At 44.0% G+C, this 25,170-nt stretch overlaps 5 protein-coding genes across 7 annotated transcripts; 3 read left to right on the plus strand and 2 right to left on the minus strand.

Moving 5' to 3' along the window:
- Positions 1-32: 32 nt before the first annotated feature.
- Positions 33-4,193, plus strand: pgghg (protein-glucosylgalactosylhydroxylysine glucosidase). The gene is made up of 15 exons (XM_088378866.1): positions 33-312; positions 457-588; positions 667-918; positions 1,040-1,250; positions 1,323-1,758; positions 1,834-1,953; positions 2,044-2,175; positions 2,243-2,354; positions 2,568-2,640; positions 2,710-2,846; positions 2,917-3,050; positions 3,142-3,237; positions 3,302-3,399; positions 3,468-3,691; positions 3,785-4,193. Exons 3-15 carry the CDS (start codon positions 681-683, stop codon positions 3,859-3,861), a joined length of 2,088 nt encoding a protein of 695 aa, XP_088234992.1. The 5' UTR covers positions 33-312; positions 457-588; positions 667-680; the 3' UTR covers positions 3,862-4,193.
- A 328-nt stretch (positions 4,194-4,521) lies between these two features.
- incenp (inner centromere protein) lies at positions 4,522-11,110 on the plus strand. Of its 2 annotated transcripts, XM_088378861.1 has the most exons (21): positions 4,522-4,700; positions 5,377-5,540; positions 5,619-5,729; positions 5,817-6,433; positions 6,521-6,560; positions 6,798-6,861; positions 6,937-7,057; positions 7,141-7,174; positions 7,322-7,406; positions 7,498-7,638; positions 7,952-7,969; positions 8,181-8,290; positions 8,366-8,486; positions 8,553-8,663; positions 8,734-8,861; positions 9,099-9,183; positions 9,316-9,435; positions 9,590-9,625; positions 9,832-9,894; positions 10,004-10,157; positions 10,756-11,110. In XM_088378861.1, the coding sequence occupies exons 1-21, from the start codon at positions 4,698-4,700 to the stop codon at positions 10,932-10,934; spliced, it is 2,505 nt and encodes an 834-aa protein (XP_088234987.1). In that variant the 5' UTR covers positions 4,522-4,697; the 3' UTR covers positions 10,935-11,110. The 2 variants fall into 2 exon arrangements, with proteins under 2 accessions (XP_088234987.1, XP_088234988.1); XM_088378862.1 differs by lacking the exon at positions 7,952-7,969.
- best1 (bestrophin 1) lies at positions 10,509-16,749 on the minus strand. The gene is made up of 11 exons (XM_088378863.1): positions 16,663-16,749; positions 15,136-16,077; positions 14,758-15,028; positions 14,428-14,522; positions 13,701-13,934; positions 13,122-13,276; positions 12,969-13,046; positions 12,740-12,892; positions 12,587-12,667; positions 12,298-12,449; positions 10,509-12,155 (listed from the first exon to the last, which is right to left on the minus strand). Exons 3-11 carry the CDS (start codon positions 14,907-14,909, stop codon positions 11,108-11,110), a joined length of 2,148 nt encoding a protein of 715 aa, XP_088234989.1. The 5' UTR covers positions 14,910-15,028; positions 15,136-16,077; positions 16,663-16,749; the 3' UTR covers positions 10,509-11,107.
- Positions 15,510-21,012, plus strand: rab3il1 (RAB3A interacting protein (rabin3)-like 1). Of its 2 annotated transcripts, XM_088378891.1 has the most exons (12): positions 15,510-15,649; positions 15,838-16,092; positions 18,105-18,288; positions 18,374-18,469; positions 18,549-18,626; positions 18,692-18,904; positions 19,208-19,336; positions 19,405-19,517; positions 19,732-19,755; positions 20,036-20,135; positions 20,204-20,270; positions 20,358-21,012. In XM_088378891.1, exons 2-12 carry the CDS (start codon positions 15,914-15,916, stop codon positions 20,441-20,443), a joined length of 1,269 nt encoding a protein of 422 aa, XP_088235017.1. In that variant the 5' UTR covers positions 15,510-15,649; positions 15,838-15,913; the 3' UTR covers positions 20,444-21,012. The 2 variants fall into 2 exon arrangements, with proteins under 2 accessions (XP_088235017.1, XP_088235018.1); XM_088378892.1 differs by lacking the exon at positions 19,732-19,755 and having other exon boundaries at positions 15,512-15,649.
- Positions 21,013-21,566: 554 nt separating this feature from the next.
- On the minus strand, positions 21,567-25,141 carry epx (eosinophil peroxidase). Its single transcript, XM_088378402.1, has 13 exons — positions 24,938-25,141; positions 24,696-24,825; positions 24,423-24,629; positions 24,009-24,351; positions 23,717-23,877; positions 23,369-23,627; positions 23,128-23,298; positions 22,827-23,064; positions 22,553-22,764; positions 22,328-22,492; positions 22,162-22,245; positions 21,622-21,718; positions 21,567-21,576 (listed from the first exon to the last, which is right to left on the minus strand). Exons 1-13 carry the CDS (start codon positions 25,099-25,101, stop codon positions 21,567-21,569), a joined length of 2,241 nt encoding a protein of 746 aa, XP_088234528.1. The 5' UTR covers positions 25,102-25,141.
- Between the last annotated feature and the right edge of the window lie 29 nt (positions 25,142-25,170).

Here is a 25,170-nt window from a genome sequence, read left to right on the forward strand (position 1 = left end):
AATAATCCAGGCCAGGTTTTGTGACTGACCTTCAGCCACCTCCAGATTTTGCAGATTTCTACTTTTTATCCCCTGAGCTAAAACTTGGACTAATTTTGGTAGCTTACATATTAACATTCCCTTCATAGACAGCTGCAAACTTTAAAATAAACCTTTGCTCCCAATTTTTCCATCATTTCCAACTTTCCAGTCTGTTTCAAACGAATGCTCCTGCTTCCCGATCACGTGAGAGACCAACAGCGCAGCAGGAACAGCGGATCACGTTACAACTGTTTGTTCACTGTTAAAATCCAACTATGTGACACTGCTGAGGTAGGATGATCAAACTAGTAAAAGATAAATTACGAGCAATTACTAAAACAAATTGTTTTCGTTATGATTTTAATATTTATGATCATGCTGGTATACTTTTTACTACATTGAGATGGAGACAAATTTTGTTTTCATTAATAATAGCAGGAGGAAGTAGTTGTTGAAGTTGCTTCGCGTCAGGACTCGTCAAGAGGAAGAACGTTGCGGCCGTTCCTCAAACGCAATCTGGGAAGAAAGCAGTGCTCATCTCATTGACCTTTCCACCTGGTCATACAGGTAAACATTACTGTTACGGTAGTGCACCTCGCTGGACTCAATCTAATCTTTGTTTTTCTGTGTTGCCGTGTTTTACAGGTCCCCATCTCTCCATGTCCGGTGACCCTTACACCTTCACCACTGACTCTCTCCCTGACAACCCCCGTTTCCTGCCTCCGCTGGCCAACGGCCTTTTGGGATGGCGGGTTTACAACAGCACCATGCACATGGCGGGGGTGTACAACGGGGAACGGGGAGAATGCCACCGTGCAGATCTTCCTTGTCCTCTCGCTGTGACGGTTGAGACAGAGGAAGCTGGTCAAAATTCCTACAGCTTGGATGCCCACACAGGTAGTGTGCCTTGAGGACCTGATCCCTTCATCCATTCATTTTCTTTAGAGCTTGTCCTCATTAGGGTCAAAGGTGAGCTGGAGTGTGTACATAAAACAATTCTCTGTTGTTTCTCCAACAGGTGTTTTCACAAACACACTGACCTCACCCAGCATGACAGTGTCGCAGTCTTTCTACTCACACCGCTACTTCTCCAACCTGATGGTAATGGAGATTGTGCTGGTCCGCCATGTGACTTCAGAGGTGCCATTGACAGTGAAGCTGGTCAGTTCCTTTACGCCTCAGAGCAAAGACATTGATTTTCAGGCTTCGGCTGACTACAGAGGTGGAAGGTGAGCCCCCCTGTCAAGAAAAAAAAAATCGTAACCTTTTTTGAGCATATTAGCATCTTTCTTTTGTTCCAGCCACATTCAAGGTCACCCACACAAAGCAGAATTCCCAGGATGCCCGAGCCCTACAGTTCACCTCATCTGGACCCCCATTCCCTCCAGCCTGACGCTTCCATTTGAGCAAAGCCAGGACCGTTGGGACTTCATTGTGGTGGTGGCCAACTCTTTAGATGTCACAGAGGCTTGTTTTGATGAGGGCCTGGAGTTGATGGTAACAGGCGGCTTGCGTTCTTCTCACGAAGCGGCATGGAAGGAGCTGTGGCTCAAGAGTAATGTGGAAGTTGTGGGATCCGAGCGCCTCCTGAAAGCTGTGATCGGCTGCATGTTCTACCTTCTTAGTGCTTTTCCCTCCATTCACGACACATCTGGTGGTTTCGGCGGCGTCAGTCCAGGTGGACTATCCAATGGATCCGAAGATCAGGATTATTGGGGTCATGTCTTCTGGGACCAGGTTGGAATGAAATTGAAAATGTCTACTATTCCTTTTTCCTCTGTCACCATCTAACGACACCTTCCAACTGAACAGGAGATGTGGATATTTCCGACTATAGCTTTATTCTACCCCAAGATGGCCCGTACAGCACTGGAGTACAGGGTGAGGACTATGGATGGCGCAAAATACAATGCTCAAAAGCAGGGATACAAGGTAAGGTCAAGAATAACGTGACTTGTGTCATGGTGGACAGATGGAATAAATAAAACTACAAATGGAACTTACTGCAGTAATTCCACACAGGGACTAAAGTTGGCATGGGAGAGTGCCGTGTCAGGGAGGGAGATGTGCCCTGAAGATATTTATGGCCAAGATGAGATTCACATCAACGGAGATGTTGCGCTGGCCTTCCAGAATTACTACTACCTCACTGAGGTTTGCTGGTCAGCTCCACCACGTCATCGCAAGTCTTCTCCCAGTGACTTTGCTTATTTTGTTGCAGGATGTGACAATGTTTACAGACGGACAGGGAAGTCAGCTAATAAGGGGCGTGGCTGATTACTGGGTTTCCAGGGTGACCTGGAACCCTGACGACCAGAAGTATCATCTCTTAGGTAAAGGCTGCATGATCAGTTTTCTCACTATTTTAAGTGAGCTGAGCAATTTTAGGGATGCAATTGATATTTGAACTTAAATGGTGAAGCAACATATTTAGATAGACAATATACCAATTGACACATTCTTCATGAGAATTGACTAATATTCCTCCTGTTTATTGCTTTTTATTTTACCTGGTTCAATTGTTAATAGTTTGTTGTGCATTTCAGGTGTCATGCCACCAGATGAGTATTACTCCAATGTCAACAACTCTGTCTACACAAACGCAGTGGCTAAATTAAGGTACTTGCTTCTTTGGTCACATGTTAATTTTCAATCGTACCTCTGATGCGATAACGATCTTGTTTTCAGTCTGCAGTTTGCTGTGGAATTAGCTGACCTTCTCAAATATTCTGCACCAAAGGAATGGCAAAATATAGCAGACAACCTCCATATACCTTTTGACACACAATTTCAATACCATCCGGAGTTTGAAGGCTATACCAAAGGTATTTGTGGTCACCTTAATGAGTGGATTTCAAATAGCATATTTTTTATTTGGTTCTGTCTTGCTTGCAGGTCTTCCAGTGAAACAGGCCGACACCGTGATGCTGAGCTATCCTCTCGGCCTGCCCATGTCGCCGGAAATCAGAAGAAATGACCTTGAAGCTTATGAAAGTGTCACTGACCCTCATGGACCAGCTATGACTTGGGTTAGACGGATATCTGCAGTTTTGTTCACATTAATATATTGTTCCGATTTACTTTCCAGGTTTCATAAACTGTGCTCTCTTCATCAATCAGGGAATGTTTGCGATTGGTTGGCTGGAACTGGGGAATGCAAAGAAAGCTCAACATTTGCTGGAGAAATGCTTCAGAAACATCCAAGGACCTTTCCAGGTATCGATGTAGACTACAAAAACTTCCTATTTGTTTACTGAGAAAATGTGTAATGGCCTTCCAGGTATGGAGCGAGTCATCAGACGGTACGGGAGCAGTTAACTTTCTTACGGGTATGGGAGGATTCTTGCAAGCGGTTGTGTTTGGTTACAGCGGCTTCAGGTCAGTCGTCAATCAACCCGCCTTGCTTGTTGAATCAAATCAATCAATAGAAAAAAAATATTTACTAGAGTTCAGAAGGAGTGCCTGGCCTTTTCCCCAATCCTTCCCGATGAGCTGAGTGAACTCTGTATCCGTGGTGTCAACTATTTGGGCCATCAGCTAGACTGGCTGTTTCGGAGAGATGAGGTGCGCCTCATACTGAAAGAGCAGGAAGGCGGTTTTGCCAGTTCCAAGACGTGTGATCTGCAGGTTGTCCTCAAGGCATCAAAGACTGAAATTCCTTTAACACCAGGTAACATGCACATTAGAATTATGAACAAGGAATCATTGAGGTTGATTTATTAAATGGTAGATTATTAATTGGTATTATATTATTTCTTTGTAGGGGTGGAAGTAACATTTCCACGAGAGCATGGATATGTTTGCAGATGTGAACTGTCATCTTTCTGCTGGCCTTTGTGAATAATTTGACAGATACAAATCACAGCTCTTGCTCATTAACTCCCTTGTCCACACATTTGCAAATAAAATAAAAGCATCAGTTTCTCACAGACTGTGGGCGGGCCAGTTCCGTCACTTTCGGAGCAACATATTTGACAGGTATAGTTTGAACGTTGACTTCAGCGACCATGTAAGCACAGTTCTAAATATGAGTCATTTTTATGATTTTTTTCAGCCTTATCAAATGTGATTGGTGATTTTTTTTTGTCTCAATAAAATTTGTCAGATTTGTTCTCTGTTGTGTCAATTTTACAAGACATAATTGTATTCAATAAAACTACCTTTATACTATAGTGTGAGTATTTTGGCCTCTTTATCAAGAATATATTCTTCTTTCTGCAAAAACATAAACGAGGCTCACGCTGCAAAATGTTCCTGTTTACGACTAAGAATGGGCAGAGTTTGTTTTGTGAATTGTGTCTTTAAATCCGGACACAATACCCGCCTATATATTTTACATTGGGGTTTGCTCGATTTGTATTTAGCTTTCGATTGTTTCCTAACCCCGTAAACTGTTTGCACGGATAAACCCGCCCATTTTAGAGTAAATGGTCTACAAAACGAACACTACTTTTGACAAATGACGTCACCAAGTCCCACCTTCCCATTGGCCGCTGCAGTTTGAATTTCAAAGTTTCTGCAGCTGCGCCAGTGTGGGGCTGTCTTGGATATCGGCGCTCGGTAAAATTTACTTGACGATTAACCAAGACATATTTTTTTATGGCTTTTGCTTAAGATCATATTCGATTTTACGGAGGCGCAATCATTGGATTCCCTTCATATTTATTCCTGTTAACATGGTAAATAATATGACATTACTTCCTTTCATAGCTTCTGGGAATTGCCGCCTGTACATAAATGACAGAAAATGTTATGTTTGCTACTCACCGTCGTAATATTGGTGTAACTACTTTACGTACTAGTAAATAGCGTCCTAAAAAATAATCAAAATTGTTTCAATTAGATAAATCGCAGTAACGTTACCGTGTTCGATAGCCTAAGACAAGGCCCAGCGCGCGTGAATACAACAGAATCCAGTTTGGCCTGGTCAAGTGTTTACTTTAGTTGCTTATGTTTAAAATCCTTGAATTTACAGTTTTTGTTGTTGTTGTTATTATTTAATCCGACATATTCTTCGATTATTCGTGGGCAACTATTTGAAACATCGACAATGAACTGATATCTAACCGAACCAGACGTCAAAAGCGATTTCCTAAAGCAAGTGGTAACCTTTTGTTTTTGTCTTGTACGTCTGTTGTTTTCATTACCGCCGATAGATAGTTTGAGTGGTTGATGGAACTTTGATTTCATAGTTCGTCAAACCGGTAATAGGCCTATGCCCTTAGGGCGCTTTGTATCTAAGTGATTATTACAATCCAACCACTTAAATTTGCGATCGCTAGGTGTATTCCTCAATCCACTGCTCTGTTATGGAACCCCAGTTGTCAAGATTTTCCCAAAATTCATGTGTTTCAGAGCGAGAAGCCTCCATCTGCCACCATGAGCACTGTAAAATCATCTTTGTTGTCTCTGACGAAGATGTTTGCTGATAAAACCCAAGAGTTTTTAAATGACATTGACAATGTCCACATGGTTTGGCTTGAGGAGATCCAACAGGAGGCCAAAATGATGTTCTCAAGGTGGGTGAATGTTTAATAACATACAACATGAACAATAGTGAATAAACTTCTAACAATTGTGCTTTCTTTCATTTGTAGCAATTCTAATTTTGAACCAGAGTTAATGCCCAAAACACCATCACAAAAGAAGAATAGTCGCAGGAAGCGCGTGTCGGTCGGCCGGCAGGAAGATTCTCAATTCAGGCGCAGGTTTGCTACACTTTGACAAAGTTTCCAGTTTCAATAATTATTGATTTTTGAAACCTGGTGTGACTTAATTTGCCCTTTTTGATGCAGGCTCTCGAGGGGTCGACGTAGTAATCTCCGTAGCGTCACTATCAAGCAACTGGACTTCATTTCTGAGAATGCCATTGCCGATGTTTCCGCAGCTGACAGCAGCACCAGTGCACGTCCAAAACGCACTACTCGCAAAAATAAACAAACCATCGTGGAGATTGCCGAGGATGTGAACCGGCCTTCTCGTACAAGCCCCGAGATTCAAGTTGAGTGTAACAAAAAGCCAGAGCTGGTTGAGCATGAAAGTGTGGCTAAAAATACTGAGGTGGACAACGCAGACGTCCCACTGGAAGAGCTGTGTGATGTCAGAAGGCATTCTCCAATTAAGATAGAGTCACCTAACGTTGTGGTCAGCATCTCTGCATCAGAGCGTTTGTCTGCTGAGCAGGAAATCCAGCCCATACCTTCTGGGCGCAGCGCTGCAAAGATCGCGATAGCCGGCAATGGCAGAAGCTCACGGCGCAGCTCCGTGAGGTGCTCATTGAAGGCCCGTCGCTCCCTGGCCAGTTTGCGGCACAGCATGATGCAGGAGTCTCTGCGCCGTAGCTCTCGGCGATCCTTGCTGAAGAACAACGCGGCTCGCAAGGCCAGCTCATCGCGAAGCAGCATCATCGACTGTGAGACTCAACATTTTATTCAGATTCTCAGTCTTATTTGGCTTGTTAGTGTATCTTAAGACTTTTTTTTTTTTTTTTTTTGGGTAGCCGCTTCTTCTTGTGAGTCCATGGAAGAGATAGATGAAGTGTAAGTACTACAAATATTTTCTTGGTTGAATGTACTCTACATTCAGCACCTGCAAAAAAAATAGCAAGATGATTAAGGCTGAACGATTTCAGTAAAAAAAAAAAGATCACACAGATATCGTAATTTCAGTGATGTGATTAGGGATTATCAAATTGCTAAAATCAATCACGATCATTTCCATTCCTTCCTTTAGTTTTAATTCTTCCCTTGAACTATTATCATTTATGACCACTACAGAGCATCCGAACCTGTGAGCACAGATCCTGAAGTTGCCGTGATCACTTCAACCGATCCTCCTGAGGTACTGTGTTCACCTAATTTCCAGTTTGATCATTCGCGATTGTTAAAACTTGTGTCATACATTCTACTTATGCAGCCCGTGTTGAGTGAGCAGCCATTATTGGCACATGTCACTCGTTCTGTGGCGGTAAACTCCCCCAAACTGGCCCCACCTTCACTGTATTCTCCTGAGCGGTACAACGAACAAAAGACATCAGGTATTTGCTTATGCTTCCATCCCATCCTCCAATAATAATTGGCCTTAAATTGTTGTTAATAAATTGTTTTCTCTTTGTTCCAGTTAACATGAAACAGACCCCACTGCCGAGTCAAAGGTGAGTTTCAAACAGTTTAAACTCTTTTGACCCCGTTATAAGTGACCAGTATCAATTGAATGATTATACTTAATTTATTTTCAATTCTTTATTATTTCTTTTCTTTATTATACCTGCTATGTTCTTTTTGTTTTTATGTTTCCCCAGGTCAACTAATTGCGTCAAACGCAAAACGGCCTCCCCTCCAGAAAGACCTACAAAGAGGTTCTCTAACCTCAAGAACAATCAGAGTGTAAGATTGCTAAATCATAAAAATCCACAAATTAGAATGTTGCCTTAAATTGACAGTTTTATAAGTATCTTTTTTTCCCCCCTCTTACAAGGCTGCCAGACCGCACATGAAATCATTTCTTCACACTGTGCAGAAGAATCAGATGCTGATGATGACTCCGACTGCCTTCAGCCGTAGTTCTGTGGTCAAATCCTTCATTCGACAGAACACTCCTCTGAAGTTTGACCCAAAGGTCAGCATTAATCCCAACCCCTCACACACACAAAAACAGCAAATTTGCACAATTTTGTTCAAATTACAAAGCACTTTTAAAATGTCAGCATCATGAGTCCTTTATTAACTACAGGCAATGTTTGAGTATATTAAGCATGTTTAGTTTAAGTGCTGATTTCTAAAAGTGATATTATGTAGACAATGATGTATCAAATTGAATTTGGCGTTACACACTACAGTCACCATGGGCCATTTTCAATGTGCTGTAGATGCAATTTAGTTGAGCTGGAATCATTGCATTGCATCATTTTATTCGTATTTCCTCTCTCCAGATGAGCATGACTAGAGTGGTAAGTACACGAGCACTGTTGGTGGTCATTTTGGTGATAGTGTCCACTCATTTAGTACTAAACTAAAGCTCCGCCCCCCCCCCCCCCCCCCCCCCCCCTCCCTCCCACACATCCTAACCTGTGTGCACTCACCGTTTGTCTTGATACAAGAGGCCGTAGTGAAGTTCCATTGTTGGGTGTGGCTTTACCGCTTATTTTCTAAATTCGACAGGCCAGAGAGCGGCAAAAGCTGGAAGCACTGAGAAAGAAGCAGGAACAGGAAGAGGAGCGAATGAGGAAAATGGAGGAGGAGAAAAAAAAGAAGCAAGAGGAGTACAAAAGGTTTGATTCGGTTGGGGGAAAAAACACTGCCTTTGTGATTGGATTGCTTGAATGAATTTTTTTTTTGTCTTTTAGGAAGAGGGATGAGAGGCTAAGAAAGGTGATTGAGGCAAAAGAGAAAGAAGTGCAGAAGGAAGAAGAAAAAAAGAAGAAGATTGAGCAAAAAATGGCCAACATTGATGAGAAAAATGATAAGGTGAGGTTTTGGATTTGGGGTGGTTGTGCCATGTCAAAGTGGGTCAACGTTGGTCTGTGAATGCAGCGTCAGGCGGCAGAGATGGCCAAGAAGCGAACTGCCACAAAACGCCAGGAAGAGCTTGAACAGAGACGGAAGCTGGAAGAAGAAATGAAAAGGAAGAAGACTCAACAAGCGGTAAGATTTGTATTTCATTTGTTGTCTTCACACATCTAAACCTGCACTTTTTTCTCTCCTCCAACTTTAGGAGGAGGAGAAGCGCCAGCAAGAGTTGCTGACGAAGAAGGCCAAGGAGGACGAATTAAAACCCAAAAAGCTAGCAGAAGCTCGCAGAGCCTTGGAGCTGGAGAGTCAACGCCTAGCTGCTGCTGAAAGGTCATCTTTTGAAACAAGTTTGATAGTCCACCCCCCATTTAATGCGGGGAATGGTTCAGACCCACCAATAAAAGATCAAAATCAGCAATATTGAGACACCACAAGTGTCTTCAACAATTGACTCTAAAACAGGCACACAAAATAAAAGAATGAAATGTATGTTTAAATATTAAAATGGTCAACCATATAATTTTGTTTCTACCTTATATTGATTCTTATGTGTTGTTGTTTGTCCAGGGAGCGAGTTGAAAAAGAAAAGGCTCTCGCTCTGCAACGGGAACTGGAAAGAGCAGCTCACGAGAAGGAGGAGAAAAGAAAATGGGTGAAGATCGATGTTGTTTGCTTCCCCCAAAAAAACCCTATACAAAGTGCAAATTACTTGCGAGTTTGTTCCAAAAAATGCTTCCCTTCTGCTTTGTCACTTCAAATTCTAAAATTCTTTCTGTTCCACCAGGAAGAGGACCAGCAGAGGTTAGCTGCAGAGGAGAAGGCTGCTAAAGACAGAGAGGCTGCTGCTGCTGCCGCTGCCGCCGCTGCTGCTGCTGCTGCTGCTATAAAAGTTGCACAGACAAAGGTGAATAGAAACAAATTTTATTTTGTCAGATATGTATAGAAACCTGTAATCGGGTTCCCCCTAAAGTATATCACCCCTTCTCCCCCTGCCGCCCAATTTAAAAATAAATTTAAAGATTTTATTGATTTTATCTCTTTTTCTTCCCCTGTGACAGAAAGCTGTTCCCCTCAATGTGACTATGGATGTTGAGGTACCGTCAATCTGATTGATTATTTATTTATTTTTTCTGCTTTTATTTTCACCAAACCCGTCATTTTTTTCTTGTGTGCATTACCTTGTTGCATTTTGCTAGATAATATTTAATATTCTGACCAATTTCACAAGAGGTTGATTTTTTTTTTTTTTTTAGGCAGAATATTTTGAAACTCCTTTCCACGATTTTTTTCCCCTCCACAGAATTCTTTGTTGAAAACTCCGGCAGGAAAAGGTGTCGGCCTCAACGTGACTGTGGATGTTGAGGTAAATCGGGAAACTGATGCATCCAAAGCACGTGTAGTGGTTCATTCAAATTTTCATGAAGATATTTTTTTTTTAGACGCTCTCAAAAAGTGTGTTTCCTCCCTGGCAGAAATCACCACAGTCTTACTCCATCACTCCAAAGGGTGTCAACAAAACTTTGACTTTGTCCAAAAATCCAGAAAACTATGGGATGGACCTAAACAGTGATGATTCTACTGATGATGAGTCTAAGCCAAGAAAGCCCATTCCCTCTTGGGCAAAAGGTAGGCATCTTAAAATTTGGATAACGAAAGAGGTGTAAGAAAAAGCGCCTGGAATTGGCAACTGTTGTTTTGATTTGATGAATCAAATGGTTCAATTTTCAAAATGGTTGCATCCTCGAATCGTCATATTGTCTTTCGATTGCTGGGTCATGTTGCGGAAGATTTTTCAGTGCAGACTTGCTCCGGGTTGCCAAATTTTCAGAATTATGATGTGGGATCTGTTAAAAGCATGGAAGAGGATTTTATAGCAACTTGGGAGTTCCCGAAGCAGAGGACGAAGTGGCGGACAGATGAGGCAGGAGAAATCGTTTCCCGAAATGGGATGACAGTGCATTCATGAAGGGAGCCATTTTTATTTTTCAAGTGAACCGAATTGAATCATTACAGCCTGGAATCGTTGTTGAATCATCTTTTGTTGAGTGATTCCCAAAGTATAGTTCTTGTTGTTGTTGTTTTTCTAATGTCTTGTCATTGTTGTAAATCTTAGTCTTAATTCCTGTATGATTATATGCAGCATCAGGGCGGAATGATGCAAATTAAAAGGGAAAAAAAGCCATTGTATGAATAGTGAATCTCTTTTAATTGATCTTCCTCCCAGGTCACAATCTAGAGCAGATTATTTTGAGGCAGTACTTCAACCCTCCAGACATGGATTCTTTCTTTGGACCAATCGAGCCGCCAAAACTGGAGAAGCTGTTTTACAAGAGGAAATCGCGTTACTTCAAACGCACCAGCTCTGCTGTGTGGCACTCACCCCCCAATGCCAACAAATACTGATGGAGTGACACTGTGCTGTACACATTTTTTTTTTTTTTAATTTCAACTTAATCCCAATAAAAAGGTAATCGGTTTTCATGGAAAATAAGTGAATGTCTATCACAGATGACTTGTTTTACTGTTATATACCTGAAATTGTTTTGTTTGGCATGTGACATACAGACAGAATTTTTTTAGTCCTGCTTCCTGCTCGTTACTGCTTTGTTTCCTCCGCCATCTACGAGCACGCCCAGCAAGTCTCCTTCGGCCAATGAGATTCCAGAATCATTAGGGGAATTTTGCTGATTGGCTTCTTGCTGCGAAGGCATCGAGCTGGGTGCCGTCATTGTATTGAGCCCGCCGTTGCTGGCCTTAACATTGGCCGCAAAGTTACCAAAGCTGCTAAGATTGTTGGTGTTGAGAAGAGTTCCTGTCGTGCCAGCGCCGGTGCTGCTTGTCACATTAATACTGCTCGAGCTACTGTTAGGATTATTTGGATTTGCCGGTCCATGACGAAAGGGAGGGGTGAACGAGAACACCCTTTCTCCCCCGCTTCCTGTCGTTCTAGCGCTCTGGGGTCCCGCCTGGCTGTCGGCGGATGGCAAAGTTTCCAGTGTCAGGCACGGAAGAGGAGGCCGGCGAGACAGCAGGCCGTGTCCACGTCGGAGTTTGGATATGGGACAAAGCTCGGGCAGAGGGTCGGGGAAGGAGAAGGCCGGGGCGGCGGACGTTTCGCCGTCCTCGCTCAGCCAGGGGAAAGCCGACGATGGTGGTGGATTGTGACTGGGGGTGTCGGGGGGCAGAAGCTGTGAGCCGACCGTCTGAGGAGCGAGGGAGCTGCAGCTCCGATCCCATTCATTCAGAGGTCGCCGGGCAGGTCGAGGTCGGGGCATTGCTGGGGGAACGCAGTGGATTGGCGTCTGGGGGCAACTGTAGAAGCCTGCTCTCTCATATAAGGGCATCCCGGAGAAGACATAATCCTGATCTCGATCTGCATTTAAGGGCTGGCGGGCTTGGTTGGTGACCGACTGAGCTTCTGGGTGTAAGTACAGGGGGAATCGACTCAATGGGGCTCCGGGACGGCGCCGGAGCAGGGAGACCCGAGAAGAGCGAGGGAAGCTGGGGGACTGGACACCCAGGAAGCGACCCAAACCTCCCAACAGCGGAGTGGAGTAGTTGGCTTCCTCGTTTTCTTTAATCTGCTCCAAGTTGGACTGAAACTCCATTTCCTCTTTAGGAACACTATAGAGCACAACAATATAATAGCAATGAAACTCTGTTCAGAATGATTCCAGATTCCCTATATCGAGTATCCAAATGCGCTCAAATATTATTCAGAATACTGTTTTTAGAGTTTTGTAGAAGATTTGACTTTAAAGCATACCTAATATCCAAAGCCGAACCCATGAATGACGGTTTGCAGTGATCTGCGCTGGCAGTAGTGTAGGGAGGGCGAGGCTCGGACTCATTCCAGTACATGTCCTTCTCAACTAGAGGGAGGCTGTCGTACATCTCATCCACAGACAGCAAAGATACCTGAAACACAATCACACAGCTAGGACCAATAGTGACAGCTCCTTTGTTCTTATGTAAATCAGCTATTTTCCAGCCAAGGTGTATATTTGACATCACATGGACCAATCACAAAGGATAATTTCAGATCACATCAGAACCTGTAAATTGCGATCGACGAGCCAGTTCGTCTCAAAGTCGTCATCGTCTTCGCCAAAAGGATTGATGAGTTGCTCTGCCACCTAAAAGCAAGACCAAATCAGACACGGACCAAGCGTCAAACAGATTAGATTAGATCATCAATGGTGTCAAACCTTCAACCAGCCAACATAGAAGAAAAACTGCAGCAGCGTGAAAACGGGCAAATAGAAGTCCAGGTCGTGACCGGGATAGCCTTGGGTTGGGTCTAAGAACTGACGACCAATCAGACAAGCTAGGAAGAAGCTGTAGACTGCCACCGTTGCCACCTAAACACCACATACTAGTCAAGTAGGGGCAGAAATTTGCTTTTTACATTCAGACCTCATATCAGCTGAAACAAACCTGAGTATACACGAGAGGCAGGCTGATCCAATCATATCCGTACAGCTTCATGCACTTTGCACGTAAACTGTTCAACTCCTATACGGTGAAGAACATAAGACATTATTTAAGACTGTTCAAAGCTGTTCACATTTGCAGTCGGGACAAACGTACAGTGAGGATGGCTGTGAGAGCCACGTCGTTGTTGATGCGACCCTCAGTCCGGGCCCGCAAAGCCAGACTCACAAACCACATGCAGGGAACCCAGAACTTGTTATGGGGGGAGGGCAAGTCCTCCAGATGCTTCAGTTCCTCTGATGTCATCAAACCTGAAAAAAAAGTTCATGTCTCATTTGAAGTCAATACACATAAAGAGAATAGTCATTTGTTTTTATTTGCGGAGGATAAAGAATATATGCCTGCGAGTCATTATATTTTCTGCTTTTGTGTCCACAATATGAAGATGCTGTTAGCTTGCCAATGGAGTTAGCATTGTTTGACAACATTAGGTCACCAGACTTGAAAAAAAAAAAGCTAGGTGGTTATTTTAAACGCAGTATACTTTGACAGTTTGATAATTAACCTCAACTGGGAATGGCTATAAACACCTTGAAATCGTAATAATCTCAGCGCGACATTACATCATCGGTACACAAAGTGTGTACTGTGCAAAGACTTCAAACACGCCACTTTGTGCCTGAATTGGGCTTAGTACTCAAGCCAAGGTTCAGCGTTTCCGTTTGACCAGCGTACCTGCTTGCACCAAGTGCTCCATGGTGGGGAACCTCTTGTAGACGGCCGTGCTGACCGAACGGTAGATGAGCACCCCGGAGAGATTGGCGTACCGCACCAGAGTGCGCCGGGTCAACCTGGCGGCCTCGTCTGCTCCGCGCACGTGACCCCCCACCAGTGATGCCAGGCGGTCCGGCCAGGGGACGTTTTCAAACTGACCCCACCAGCGGGACACCACCAAGGTCACATAGAAACCTGCAAAGCAATGTTGAAGTTGGAACACACTTGGGATTGTATACTAAAAGGTAGACTCACAGAGAACTAGGTGTCCAAATTAATTGAAAATAAACAGATTATCAAATAAATCGCCTAGTATTTTAATCAAGTAAGCATCTCAAGACATTTTTTAATTAAAAATTGTCCACATCTTCTAATTTCAGTCTCTCACAATTCTATAATTTATCCAATCCTTGATGAAAACAGACTGATTTATCTTGTGTTTAATCAAAATATGAATAATAATTAGCAAACGACTGCTTTTACTTTGTGATATTGCTTAACTGTTGTTCAGTTGTTTTTTAATCGCTAAATAATACCAGATATAATCAAATAATTGATTCATAAACAATAATTGGCAAAAATGTTTGTAATGCACTTTCATGAAAATAAAGTTGTATCCAACTATTTGATTCGACGGATAATCATTAGAATAATCCATTCTAAAGATATTCGATAGTGACAGCCCTACCGAGAACAAAGGACACTGGGATGAGCTCTGCGTAGCGATCACAGTATATGGACAGCTTCTCAAACTGCCTCTTCTGCTCAACATTTAACACAAACCTAGTGTGGAAAATAACTTTTGAGTTAACACATTAAAACATCGCATTCACAAAAATAACAAGTAACTAACATGATCAGTTTCTTAATGAATATAATTAAAATAATAAAACAAATAAGATAAATAAATGAAACTAATAAAATAGAATAAATAAAATAAGAAAAAATAAAATAAGAAAATAAATAATAAAAATGTAAATAATAATAATTTCATTAAAATCATTGAAGGTATTGGTACCTATAACCGATGCTGAAAAAGCAGTAGAGCAAGGTGAAGATGATGAACTCCCTGTAGAGGAGCTTATAGATGCTGCCTTTCCAGCGCAGTAACAGGTGGAAGAAAGTGCCTAGGCCTGCGTCAGCCACTCTGCGAGAGTAGGTCACTGTCATTGCCGCTGCCGCTTCTTCTTAAAGGCCGACTCCCTCGTCTCAAATTGGCCTGACATGAAGGACGCCTCCGGTGTCTCGTCAGATCTCAGAATCAGCAATCGGTCGGCTTGATCTGCTGTCTACCCAAATCCATACGGCCAACAATGATGATTTGATAACGTGAAGCCAAATGTGATCTGCTGTCTTCAGGAGCACAAAAGGTCAACTTGAAAGATTCACAACTCACCGCTGAATGCGTATCGCCATAGCTGCAAGTGAGCCGTACACTTGGCCTCCGTGGAGAGAGAATGTTGGAGAAAAGAGAAGCGGGACTAGAAAAAGGAGAGCGTGGAGTTTCTACACCTCCGGTCACTTGATGTCTTAAGCTCTTTTGAGCAACAAAGATGCATTGTTGGCTCCTGCAGGCTGTGTTAATCCCAACAAATCACACACAGCCGGTCACTTAGATACATAATATCAATAAAAAAACAACAATTTATTAAAACACTCAGGCACTCTCACGGTGAAATTCTGTCTATTATGAATTTGTGTTTCACTATGATTATTATTAATATGAGAAAGCATGGTGAGCCCTCTGACGGAAGAAATGCGCACAGCCGGGTAGTTGTGGGCCAGGAGCTGTTAGTGGTGTGAGTGATTATTAACCCCTGCTGTCTAACCAGAAAAGCAGCGGCAAGGGCGAAGTGCGGACACAGCTCGATCGCCAAAACTCCTGCACCGCTCTTTCATGTTCAACTTTGGTAAGTGTGACTTTCTTGCATATCAGATGACCTCAGTTAGGAATGAACAGTCCCTTTAAAGACTTATGGACATTGTGTGCAGCATTGAGGTGTGGTGGCACTTCTGAAAACATTTAAAGGTCATTTATTTATATACTGTATAGCATTATTGTATGAAGCATTGTCTAACGCCCCTTCTCTGTTTTCAGGGGCCACCCATAGGCTCTGGTCCAATTGTTTACTTCCACACAATTCAATTGAACCAGATTTCTTCTTTTGAGTGACATGGATGCTTTCGAGGGAATTCACAGTGTTCGGATTTCCCCCTCTCCGCCGCCCCCGACCTCGTCCGGTCAAGCCTATGAAGTCCTGAAGGCAGGGAGGTCGGGAATAGCAGTGTATTCCTCTGCTGTGTTCTTTGGGACGCCATCCGAGGCTGAGGAGAAGGGCTGTGTGGTAGGAAGGTATGCCATGATGGGAAACAATTGGGGGACATATTTTGATTTATGCAGAGATTGTAGTGGATTATTGTACAATATGTGTCATTCTTAATGGACAAAGAGATTAGAACTACTGGTACTGGTATTAGGACTACCCCACCTCCCCAATTGGATAAAAAGGGTTGGATTTTATTGTCTTATTCATATTCCACAAAATCAGAATACTGTATTTGTCAAGATCTGTCACAGTTTGTTTCCTTGTTTTAATGTCATAGTTTTGGTTCGCGTGTCTGTGTGCTCGCCCTTCCCCTACTGTGCTCCATGTAATCGCCGTCACCTGTCTCTCGTTACCTGTCATATATTTAAATCCTGTCTCCCTGTCGGATTGTTCTCGTCTCTCGTCTCATGTCTTCTCGTTCCTACTCTCCAGTCTATTCTGTTCTATTTTTTTCTGTTCAGTTATTCACGTCCCCAGTCGAGCATCTATAGTTTGTCTTTTGAGTTCTTCATTAAACCCTGGTACGAGCTGCATTTGGTCGCCCTGCTCCAATCCCTTCATGACAGTATTAGGCTCATAGAATGGCTTGACTTTACCTTTATTACTTCTCGAAGCATATCATAGATTGTGATCTGATCTAAGAGCAATTTGATTGGATGCTCAGAAAAATATATATGGTGTTTATATGGCGTGACGAATTTGGTCACATGACATATGTCGGACTCTGGCATCGAGAGTGGGTTTGGTGTCACGTGACTTGGAAGACAGGCAGAATAAAACAAATATATATATGTATATATATTTTCCCAGCCGTAACTTCATATTTCCCCTTTAAAAAACTTATATATATAAGTTTTTTTTTAAAGGGGAAATATGAAGTTACGGCTGGGAAAAGTGCAAAATAAGCATTCGCGGTCATTGTTGTTTGCTGCCTGCTGAGCCAGTATTTGATGACGTCAGCGTCCGCATTCCTTCGCGTTGTGTGAGGCACTGATTTTAAACTCGGAGCTCGTCACATTTCGACAATTTTAACAACACGGACAGCTTAAGGACGCAGGTGGCAGACAAACTGAAGTGGGGACAGGGTCTTCTCTTCTGGACGCTGACAGGGTAAAAGTGTCACTCTGGAAAATATGAACAAAGTTGTAAATCGCCTGGCTAGCTTAAAGTGCGCTCTGTCGCGCGAAACTGACTTTGAGCTTTTACGTCATAATGTTGGGAACATTCAAATAGCCAGGAATTGATTTGTTGTTGTAAAAAGTTGCTTTTCCCATTATTGCCGTGCAAGTTTATAACCATGCCATGCTAGGAAAGTTGGCGTACATTGTCCAGTTTATTATAACCAGATGTTTTTTAAGTCACGTGAGACCACTTTGGGACTGAACCGTATCAAAACGATTTTAGCGATATACGATTTTTTTCCTCACCGAAACAAATATTAAGAACTATTTGAATAATATTAAAGCAATCCCTATCCTGTGTCTCAAACTTACAATATTATCACAAAACTGTCAGATCAATGCAAAATTGGCCAAAAATAAATATGATGACATGGTATAATTGAAACTGTAGTGCACAATGTGTGCCAAAATGAGAAGCAGCACATGTGTTTTTCTTTTCTCTCTCTCGTACAGCTGACCTTTTCTTGACAAAGTGATAAAGTATCACTTTGGCAAAAAAAAAAACAAAAAAAAAAACAGCTGTCCTCGTGGCATATTTCTAGACAAAGCAGCCTACTATTGTGGCTGTAGCATGATGCTCGCTGAGGGTGTGAAAGCATGAAATAAAGGACGAGCCCAAGAGCTCCTTTTGGGTGCAAATAAAATATTTGTGGTGCAGCAGTAACTTATCCATCTGTGTGTGTAAGATCTGGTTTTCTGTGTGGTATGCAACCACATACCACATGCTGTAAGATGAGGTTAATGTGCGGGAGTACATTCAATTGAAAGTATTAAAACAATATTTGTCTGCAAACACAGTGGTAGAAAATCTGATCAGGTAGAAAATGAACATAAGTTATGTTTTTGACGTCATGCAGGTTGGTAGATCTGGATCCCGAGCCAGATCCCAGATTGGAGGGAAGAGGCCAGGTTGGGCCCACACTGGATATAGACCATGACGTCCAGTCCCGCCTGCGCAGCTCCTCCTTGGAAATGCGAGAGAAAGAAATTCGCGAAAAAGGCTCGGAGATCCTCAGCGAACAGTTAGATGCTGCAAAGAAGGTGCTGCCATTGACACGTAAACACACTGCAATGATTTAAAAAGGGAAGTGCCAAAAGTGAACTTCTTTCTCCTCATACTTTTCAGGAACTCAAACTAAAAGATAAAGAATGTGAGCGTCTGTCACAGGTCAGGATTCAGTTGGAGCAAGAACTAGAGGAGCTCACCGCCAGTTTATTTGAGGTCATCATTACAAAGTTGTCCCCCTTAAAATTATTTTACTGGTTGAAATGAATTGGAATTGATTCCATTTTCTCCACAGGAGGCTCACAGGATGGTACGCGAGGCAAACATCAAACAAGCAGGAGCAGAGAAACAACTGAAGGAGGCTCAGGGAAAGGTGTGTGTACTCTTTGCTAAACAATTAGTGATACGCAATTTGCATTTTTTGCATTATGCCGGCAGATTGACGTCCTTCAAGCTGAAGTGACGGCGCTCAAGGCTCTGGTGTTGACCTCCACTCCATCCGCGCCCAACCGCCAACTGCATCCTCAGCTGCAGCTCCCTATCGGCGGAAACAATCGCAACAAGAGTATGAGCGGCGGATTCCCGTCCCCACCTGGCAAACTGGAACCTCCGTCACTTCCCGTTCAGCCCGTGGTCAAAGAGGACCGAGAGGTAAAGAATAGCATCCACCGTTGCAAGCTTTTCCATATTATTCCTTGCTTCCTTCAAGTCGTAGGCTTTCTTCTCTTAACCTTGTTTCCTTTCCTTGTAAATTTTCTCTCAGCCTGCTGTTCCCGTTCTCCTCTAATTCTCTGTCAGCTTTCTGGCCAGTCTTTGAGTTTTTTGGCAGAGTGAACAGGTAACCGTCCCCCACCTCTGTCGAGCTCAGCCTCTTAGTTACGTTGACTTCCGGACCGACACTAAGAACCTTGTCTTTGCTGACGAGATGAGTGAGGGACTGTCTTGTCTTCACAGATGGACTCGGTCCTATACGCAGAGTTCCTCATGTGGAAAGAACATCCGAGTCTAGATCGCTCATCTGCGCTCATGAGTCGCATCTACAGAGAAGACATCGGGCCCTGTCTCTCTTTTACGCGATCTGAGGTTAGAATCTTCTCGCCACATTCAGTTGAGATCCATTTTCTGATCAGTGGAGCTGCTTGTGTCCACAGCTGTCCCAACTGGTGCAGAGCGCCGTAGAAAACAACTCTCTGACTATCGAACCTGTGGCCTTGTCAGCGTTACCGATAGTTAAAGCCTCGGCCATCGAATGTGGAGGACCTAAGTGAGTGTCTATGTGTGTGCGACAACGGCCAACGCTGTCTTTCCTTTCTGCTCAACTTGGGCCAGCCATTACAAATCGAAAATGGAATGGGGAGTGGGAAATCTAAATTTCCAACTGTACAACTTCATGGGTTCCAATTGTAGTTCTAATAAGGGTATTTAACCTGTGGGCACTTTTCCAATCACTGTCTCACTTCCAAATCTTGTGTTTGCAGTTACTTTAGGGCAGCAGTGGAGACGTAAGTCCACTCAGCAAGCTTGTCACTCTTTCACTAATCCGCATTTACTGCCAGCATGAGATAACTCCGTGATGAATGGCACTAAATTTACCACATGCATGCGCATGACCTCTTCTCATTGCTCTAACCTCACCTCGTTATTTTTCGCCCTCTCCTCACCGGGATGGGCCTTTTTACCTAAAAGCGCATCCTTGATGTTCATTGTCTGGCAGAAAAGACTGGACAGCATGTTTCCATTATTCAAGCCGCGGTTCTTTGAACAGTCCCAATTTCCTGACAGAAAATGTGCGCTAAGCGGCGTGTCGAGACAGTGCAGACATCGCATTAAACTCGGCGATAAGGGCAACTACTACTATATTTCCCCCTCCAGCCGAGCACGGGTAAGTGCGTCTGTCACTTCATCATCATCCGTTTCTACGATAAACACGGCCTCGTTTTGACTTTCCAGATCACGGCCGTGTGCAACTTTTTTACATATATCCGCTACATCCAGCAAGGCCTGGTCAGGCATAATGGTAAGTCCATCCACAAATGACTTTTTTTTTTTCCTGTTGTCATGTTTTTAACCGCACCTAAAATAAGATAGTTGTCATTTTCTCCAGCTGAGCAGATGTTCTGGGAGGTGATGCGACTACGAAGGGAAATGAGTGTGGCCAAGTTGGGTTTTTTCCTCATAGAGCAGAGTTAGATAACCAGATTGACCAGCATGATATGACACGTATGGTTTACAAAGAGGTCAACCGAGAAAACAGTTATACAATAAAAGGCAAAGTACAAAAGTGCTTATGATCTTTCCATGCTTAGTTTTTAATCTTGTGCATAAAGTCCCTCACAATGTTATTTGTCCATACAAATGTTTTTCAGTACATTCAATTGTACCTGAAGACTTAAATAAGTAAAGTATGAAAAATATTACATACATAAAGTGTAAAGTTTTACAAGCATCTTATAGGGACAGCTCAGCCATAAGTGTTGGTATCAAGTGAGATGTTAAGCTCTAAAATCTAAAATACACAAATGACGTTTTGCACATCCAAAATGAACACAATGTATGAGCCATTGACAATAATGCATAAATGTAGTCCATCGCTATGTTCTGTCATTTTGCATTGGTTATTTTACCTCATTATGTATTATAGATTTTATTTTGAACAGTCAACTGTATTTTGAAGGTGACAATGAAGAAATATGGAGGTGCAATAATCGCTTGTATGGCACTGAACTGCCTACACTCCATTAAAGTCTGACTATGCCGTACCTATCTTTATTTCTTTTATTCATTCAGTTTGTAGTGAACAGATTAGTTGGAAGTATGAGAATGAGTCTGGTGCATTGCGGTCATCACCATGAATGACCCGTTTATAGCCACACAAAGCACCGTTGGGACACACCCATAGTTGTTACACAGGTTTGGAAGCAGGAATTTAACACGTGCGTAGCAAATAAACATCAAGGCCACATAGCACTCGAAGGGGCTTTATGGAAAGAAAATCAGACATTCCTGTAAAGCCTGTGGTTTCCGGCTTCAAATCGCTTTTTATAAGCTCGCCGCTCTGCTTCCGTGACCTCTCCATACAGTTTGCAGGAAAGCTCAATAAATCATTTGTTAATAATTGAGGTGACGTAATTGCACAAAGGACAAAACAACAAGCTGGCTCTTTGCTATTTGCTCATGCTGTACGTTTCCATCAATGAAAGCTTGAGTCAGTTTGCACATATTTTTTATTTTAAATGTGTGCTGAACTTTCCTCTTGACAACCTCCAGCACAGGCTGACTGTTTGTTTGGCCACCACCTGAAATGAAAAGAGATTTATTTGTTCCTAAGATGAATGAATGACAAGTTACATTTCAGTGTTGCGACTCGCCTCTGAAAACAGTAAAGGAGAATTAACATCCCGCCGACACCACCGAGCACGACAATGGCTGCTGTTGCAATCGAGACGGGGGACGGCAAGGAGAACTCTGGTTGGGTGCACACAAACAGGACCAGTCATGAGAGATGCAAAATGCTAAGCCAGTGGTTCTTAACCTGGGTTCGATCGAACCCTAGGTGTTCGGTGAGTCGGTCTCAAGGGTTCGACAGAGCCTCCACTGTGGAGGTCAGAACAAACCTAATTTATTGTGTAAATTCTGATTTGCCAGTATGTAATTTGTTGTGAGGTCATGCATAGTGTTGGTTTTGTTCTTTGAGCAAGGTGATGTTCATGCACGGCTCGTTTTGTGCACTAGTAAAAATCATCAATGTCTTGAATTTCCCCAAAATTATTTTTCACTAACGAGGGGTTTGGTGAATGCGCATATGAAACTGGTGGGGTTCGGTACATCCAACAAGGTTAAGAACCACTGCGCTAAACTATACATTGGTTAATGTCGTAAGGGGTTTCATTTGAGAATAATAAACCAACCTGAGCAAGAAAAAGAACCTGGCAGGTTGAGACATTCCATATATTGTGGGCAAACAGCAATTGGTTGCTCACACTCGTTAATGTCTGAAAGGAAACATGACGTGGACAATCTGGGTGCGACTGTTATTTGAGCACCTTGTATTCATAAAAGGTAACATTAGAATACCGTGGCATGTTGGAGGTGGGGAGCTCCATTGTTGACTTTGCGCATCACAGCTGATAGATGAAGAACCTTGTAGCTCGAAACCAGCTTGACACTTATACTGGATCACAGAGTCGCAAAGCAAGGAGTAGCCAGACTGGATTCTGGGTACGGGACCGCACTTGGGATCTTGGGGAGAATTTACAGAACTGTCAACACAATACGAACAACTTTGGTCACGTTTCTCACCGGAGTCGGGTTCTTTCCATGGGCTGAGGTCGAGTTTAGGGATGAGTGGGCTGGAGCAAGCCAGCAGGGCGTCTGGGTTCTCTGTGCGTGAGAAGGGGTCTTCGGGCACATGGGTGATGTGGCTGTTGTCACAAATGATTCGGGACAGAGAGACGGCGTGGAGGTGTGTCCTCTGCGTGCTGGTGAACACGCCCTTCCTCTCCCACCAAAACCTTCAGACACAGACTCGTGTGTAAAGCGATGTAAGTCGAGAGTGAGCAGAGACATAATCTACCTGTCACCGTCTCGCAGGGCTCTGAATTGTCGGGCCAGCAGACAGGACAAGAGTGGTCCCACTCTGCCTCCGGGTAAAGCCGGTTCAGAAATGGCCCCTACCCACACATCGATGTTGTGCGGCGTGCCATACAGTTGCTGGAATTTATAAGCTAATGTTGGGCTATCAAGGATGTCTGCCAGCTCGGATTTTGTGTTGGGAACCGAGAGACCGCAGAACCTTCGCCATGAGCTGTATCCTGGTTGGAATCAGACGAGGACGGTCAAGAAAACGTTTGTGCTTTTCGAGGGACTCTTGGTACCTGGCAGGCCGTGGTCCCGGCCCCGTTGAAGGTTGAGGGCCCCAAGGTCCAGTGGCAATCCACCTTGCGCCTGAAAAAGACGCTCTGTCAGTTCCTCCACCATCATCTGACCAGGAGTCTGGAGCTTAGCAGGAGACAGCAAGAGGCCACGTAGTACTGGGTCGATACCGCCTGATGAGAACACTAGGTTAGAACATATTTTGATATCTGGATCAAGCTTCATTTCCATGCTTCATCTTACCCTCCTGGACGACCCTCCACGAGGCGAACAAAGAATGATGCAGAGGGAGCGAGGGATGCCGAGAGTTGGCGGCGTACCCTGGCCCGAGCCTGGTCACGATGGGCTGCACAGTGACGTGAGCAAAACGAAAAGCGGCTGCGGCAAAGACGTTGGCGATGCTGGGATCCACGTTAGGGTCATAAGCCTCGTAGGGAGGCATCTGCTTGGACATGGCCGTCTCTCCGAGGACTCGAGGAAGGTAGTGCTCCCACGTTAGGATCTAGAAAGCAACAAGACTCAAGTCACCGGGGGTCAGGGGGAGAAAAAAATTCTAGAGCCACAGTGACTACGATCTCGGAAGCGTTGTACCTGGTGGATGGCTCCTATGATCTTCCGGGCCTCCTGGTAGAGGGTGTTGGGACTCCAGTGGGGGTTTATGTCATGAAGCTCTTTGACCAGACGGTTATGTTCTCGCAGAAAGAGCGTGTGTAGGACCACCATGCCGAGATGCTCATTGGCTCTTGAATCACCTAGCAAACATGACTCATGAGCTCCGGTGGTGGAAAGTAAGATGGTTCAAATACTTGGTGCCTAACATTTCATGTATTTTTCTTATCACTATTTGTCATGACTATGTCATCCTAGACTGGACTACGCTCACCAGCTTGGAAGCAGGACGTGGCATTGTCCCGTTGTCTGGAGCCTTCTCTCGGGCCACAGGGATCCAAGTGATCCTGCGGACGAGGCAAGAAGGGCAGGTAGGCCAGCTCCCCGTCCGAGTGCTGCGAGTTACAAGCCATCAAGCCGAGCAGCGAGGAGCGGTCGCGTAGCTCCAGAGCTTGGCTATCGGAGCTACCGTACACCATGCTGGCGTCCACAAAAGAGGTGATGGCGTTGAGCTGCTCACGGTGCAACGGGCGCCCAGCTCCATCCAAACAGCTTGGAGCAGAGCGCAAAAAGGGCATGCAACTCTGAAGGCCATACCGTGGATCAGATGGTGGAATCTGACGGGAAAAACCTTCAGTTTAACAAAAAAGAAATCTGATGTCTTTGCGGAGCTTAGGATGAAACACACCTCGATCGGGAAGCATGGCGAATCCCGGCTACAGGTCCGGGTGCAGTCCGCCCCGGTCCGAAAAGCCACCGTGCTGGGGCTCTGGGGGGTCAGCACCAAGTCGTGGTCAATCCACTGTCCCCACTCGACCAGCAGGTGGGACAAAGTGGAGTCCAGAGAGATGTTGTCATTGTGAGTGAAGAGAACCTCCTGAGACACCAGTCGGACCTGCGAAGACCACCAAGTGAGGGAGGCAGGGGGTGGGTGACGGGGAGTGGCTCCATGGGGTCTTACTGGCGGCAGGCTAAAGTTATGGTAGGTGTAGTCTGAATCCCAGCCTCTTGGTGTCCCCCATGTGTCTTCATATTCTGGAGGCAACCAGCGAGAGTAGGGAATGTTTGCAGAGCCCCATCTGGGATGTTCTCTGAGCAGGAGGAACAGCAACTAAATGGAGTTTTCTCTATTTATTTTTCTTAAGCTAGTCATAAACTGTGATTTATAACAAGTGAAATGAAAGAAAATGATCAAGAACCAACCTGTTGTTGCAGTGGGCAGTGATGGATCGGTAACGATCTGCCACACAGCCAGTCAGACATCCGGATGTGCGTCGTTGAGCCAAGCAACCAGTGGCTTGAAGTAGATTTTCAACATCTGCTTCACTCAGCAGCTCTGAGGAGGAAAAATAAAAGTGAATATGCATTTACATAGTTCTTGGCTAGGGATGAGGTTCATTTTATCAATCAAATCAAATTGAGCAGCTCCTGTTATC

Source organism: Syngnathus floridae, chromosome 6 (assembly GCF_059516105.1).
Source record: "Syngnathus floridae isolate MCC-2025c chromosome 6, RoL_Sflo_1.0, whole genome shotgun sequence".
In the NCBI taxonomy this organism is placed as follows: domain Eukaryota; kingdom Metazoa; phylum Chordata; class Actinopteri; order Syngnathiformes; family Syngnathidae; genus Syngnathus; species Syngnathus floridae.

Coding starts and splice junctions, on each gene's coding strand:
- pgghg (XM_088378866.1), top strand. CDS start 681: ATGTCCGGTGACCCTTACACCTTCACCACTGACTCTCTCCCTGACAAC. Junction 2,355..2,567: donor CCAGAAGTATCATCTCTTAG/GTAAAGGCTGCA, acceptor TGTGCATTTCAG/GTGTCATGCCACCAGATGAG. Junction 2,847..2,916: donor GTTTGAAGGCTATACCAAAG/GTATTTGTGGTC, acceptor TCTTGCTTGCAG/GTCTTCCAGTGAAACAGGCC.
- incenp (XM_088378861.1), top strand. Junction 7,175..7,321: donor ACCCCACTGCCGAGTCAAAG/GTGAGTTTCAAA, acceptor ATGTTTCCCCAG/GTCAACTAATTGCGTCAAAC. Junction 9,895..10,003: donor ACGTGACTGTGGATGTTGAG/GTAAATCGGGAA, acceptor CCTCCCTGGCAG/AAATCACCACAGTCTTACTC.
- best1 (XM_088378863.1), bottom strand. CDS start 14,909: ATGACAGTGACCTACTCTCGCAGAGTGGCTGACGCAGGCCTAGGCACT. Junction 13,277..13,700: donor GGAGCACTTGGTGCAAGCAG/GTACGCTGGTCA, acceptor CTTTTTTTTCAG/GTTTGATGACATCAGAGGAA. Junction 12,893..12,968: donor TGCCTCTCGTGTATACTCAG/GTTTGTTTCAGC, acceptor TGTGGTGTTTAG/GTGGCAACGGTGGCAGTCTA.
- rab3il1 (XM_088378891.1), top strand. CDS start 15,914: ATGGATGCTTTCGAGGGAATTCACAGTGTTCGGATTTCCCCCTCTCCG. Junction 18,905..19,207: donor TGGTCAAAGAGGACCGAGAG/GTAAAGAATAGC, acceptor TTGTCTTCACAG/ATGGACTCGGTCCTATACGC. Junction 20,271..20,357: donor AGGCCTGGTCAGGCATAATG/GTAAGTCCATCC, acceptor CATTTTCTCCAG/CTGAGCAGATGTTCTGGGAG.
- epx (XM_088378402.1), bottom strand. CDS start 25,101: ATGCATATTCACTTTTATTTTTCCTCCTCAGAGCTGCTGAGTGAAGCA. Junction 24,352..24,422: donor CGCCATGCTTCCCGATCGAG/GTGTGTTTCATC, acceptor TTTTCCCGTCAG/ATTCCACCATCTGATCCACG. Junction 23,065..23,127: donor CCGGGACCACGGCCTGCCAG/GTACCAAGAGTC, acceptor GATTCCAACCAG/GATACAGCTCATGGCGAAGG.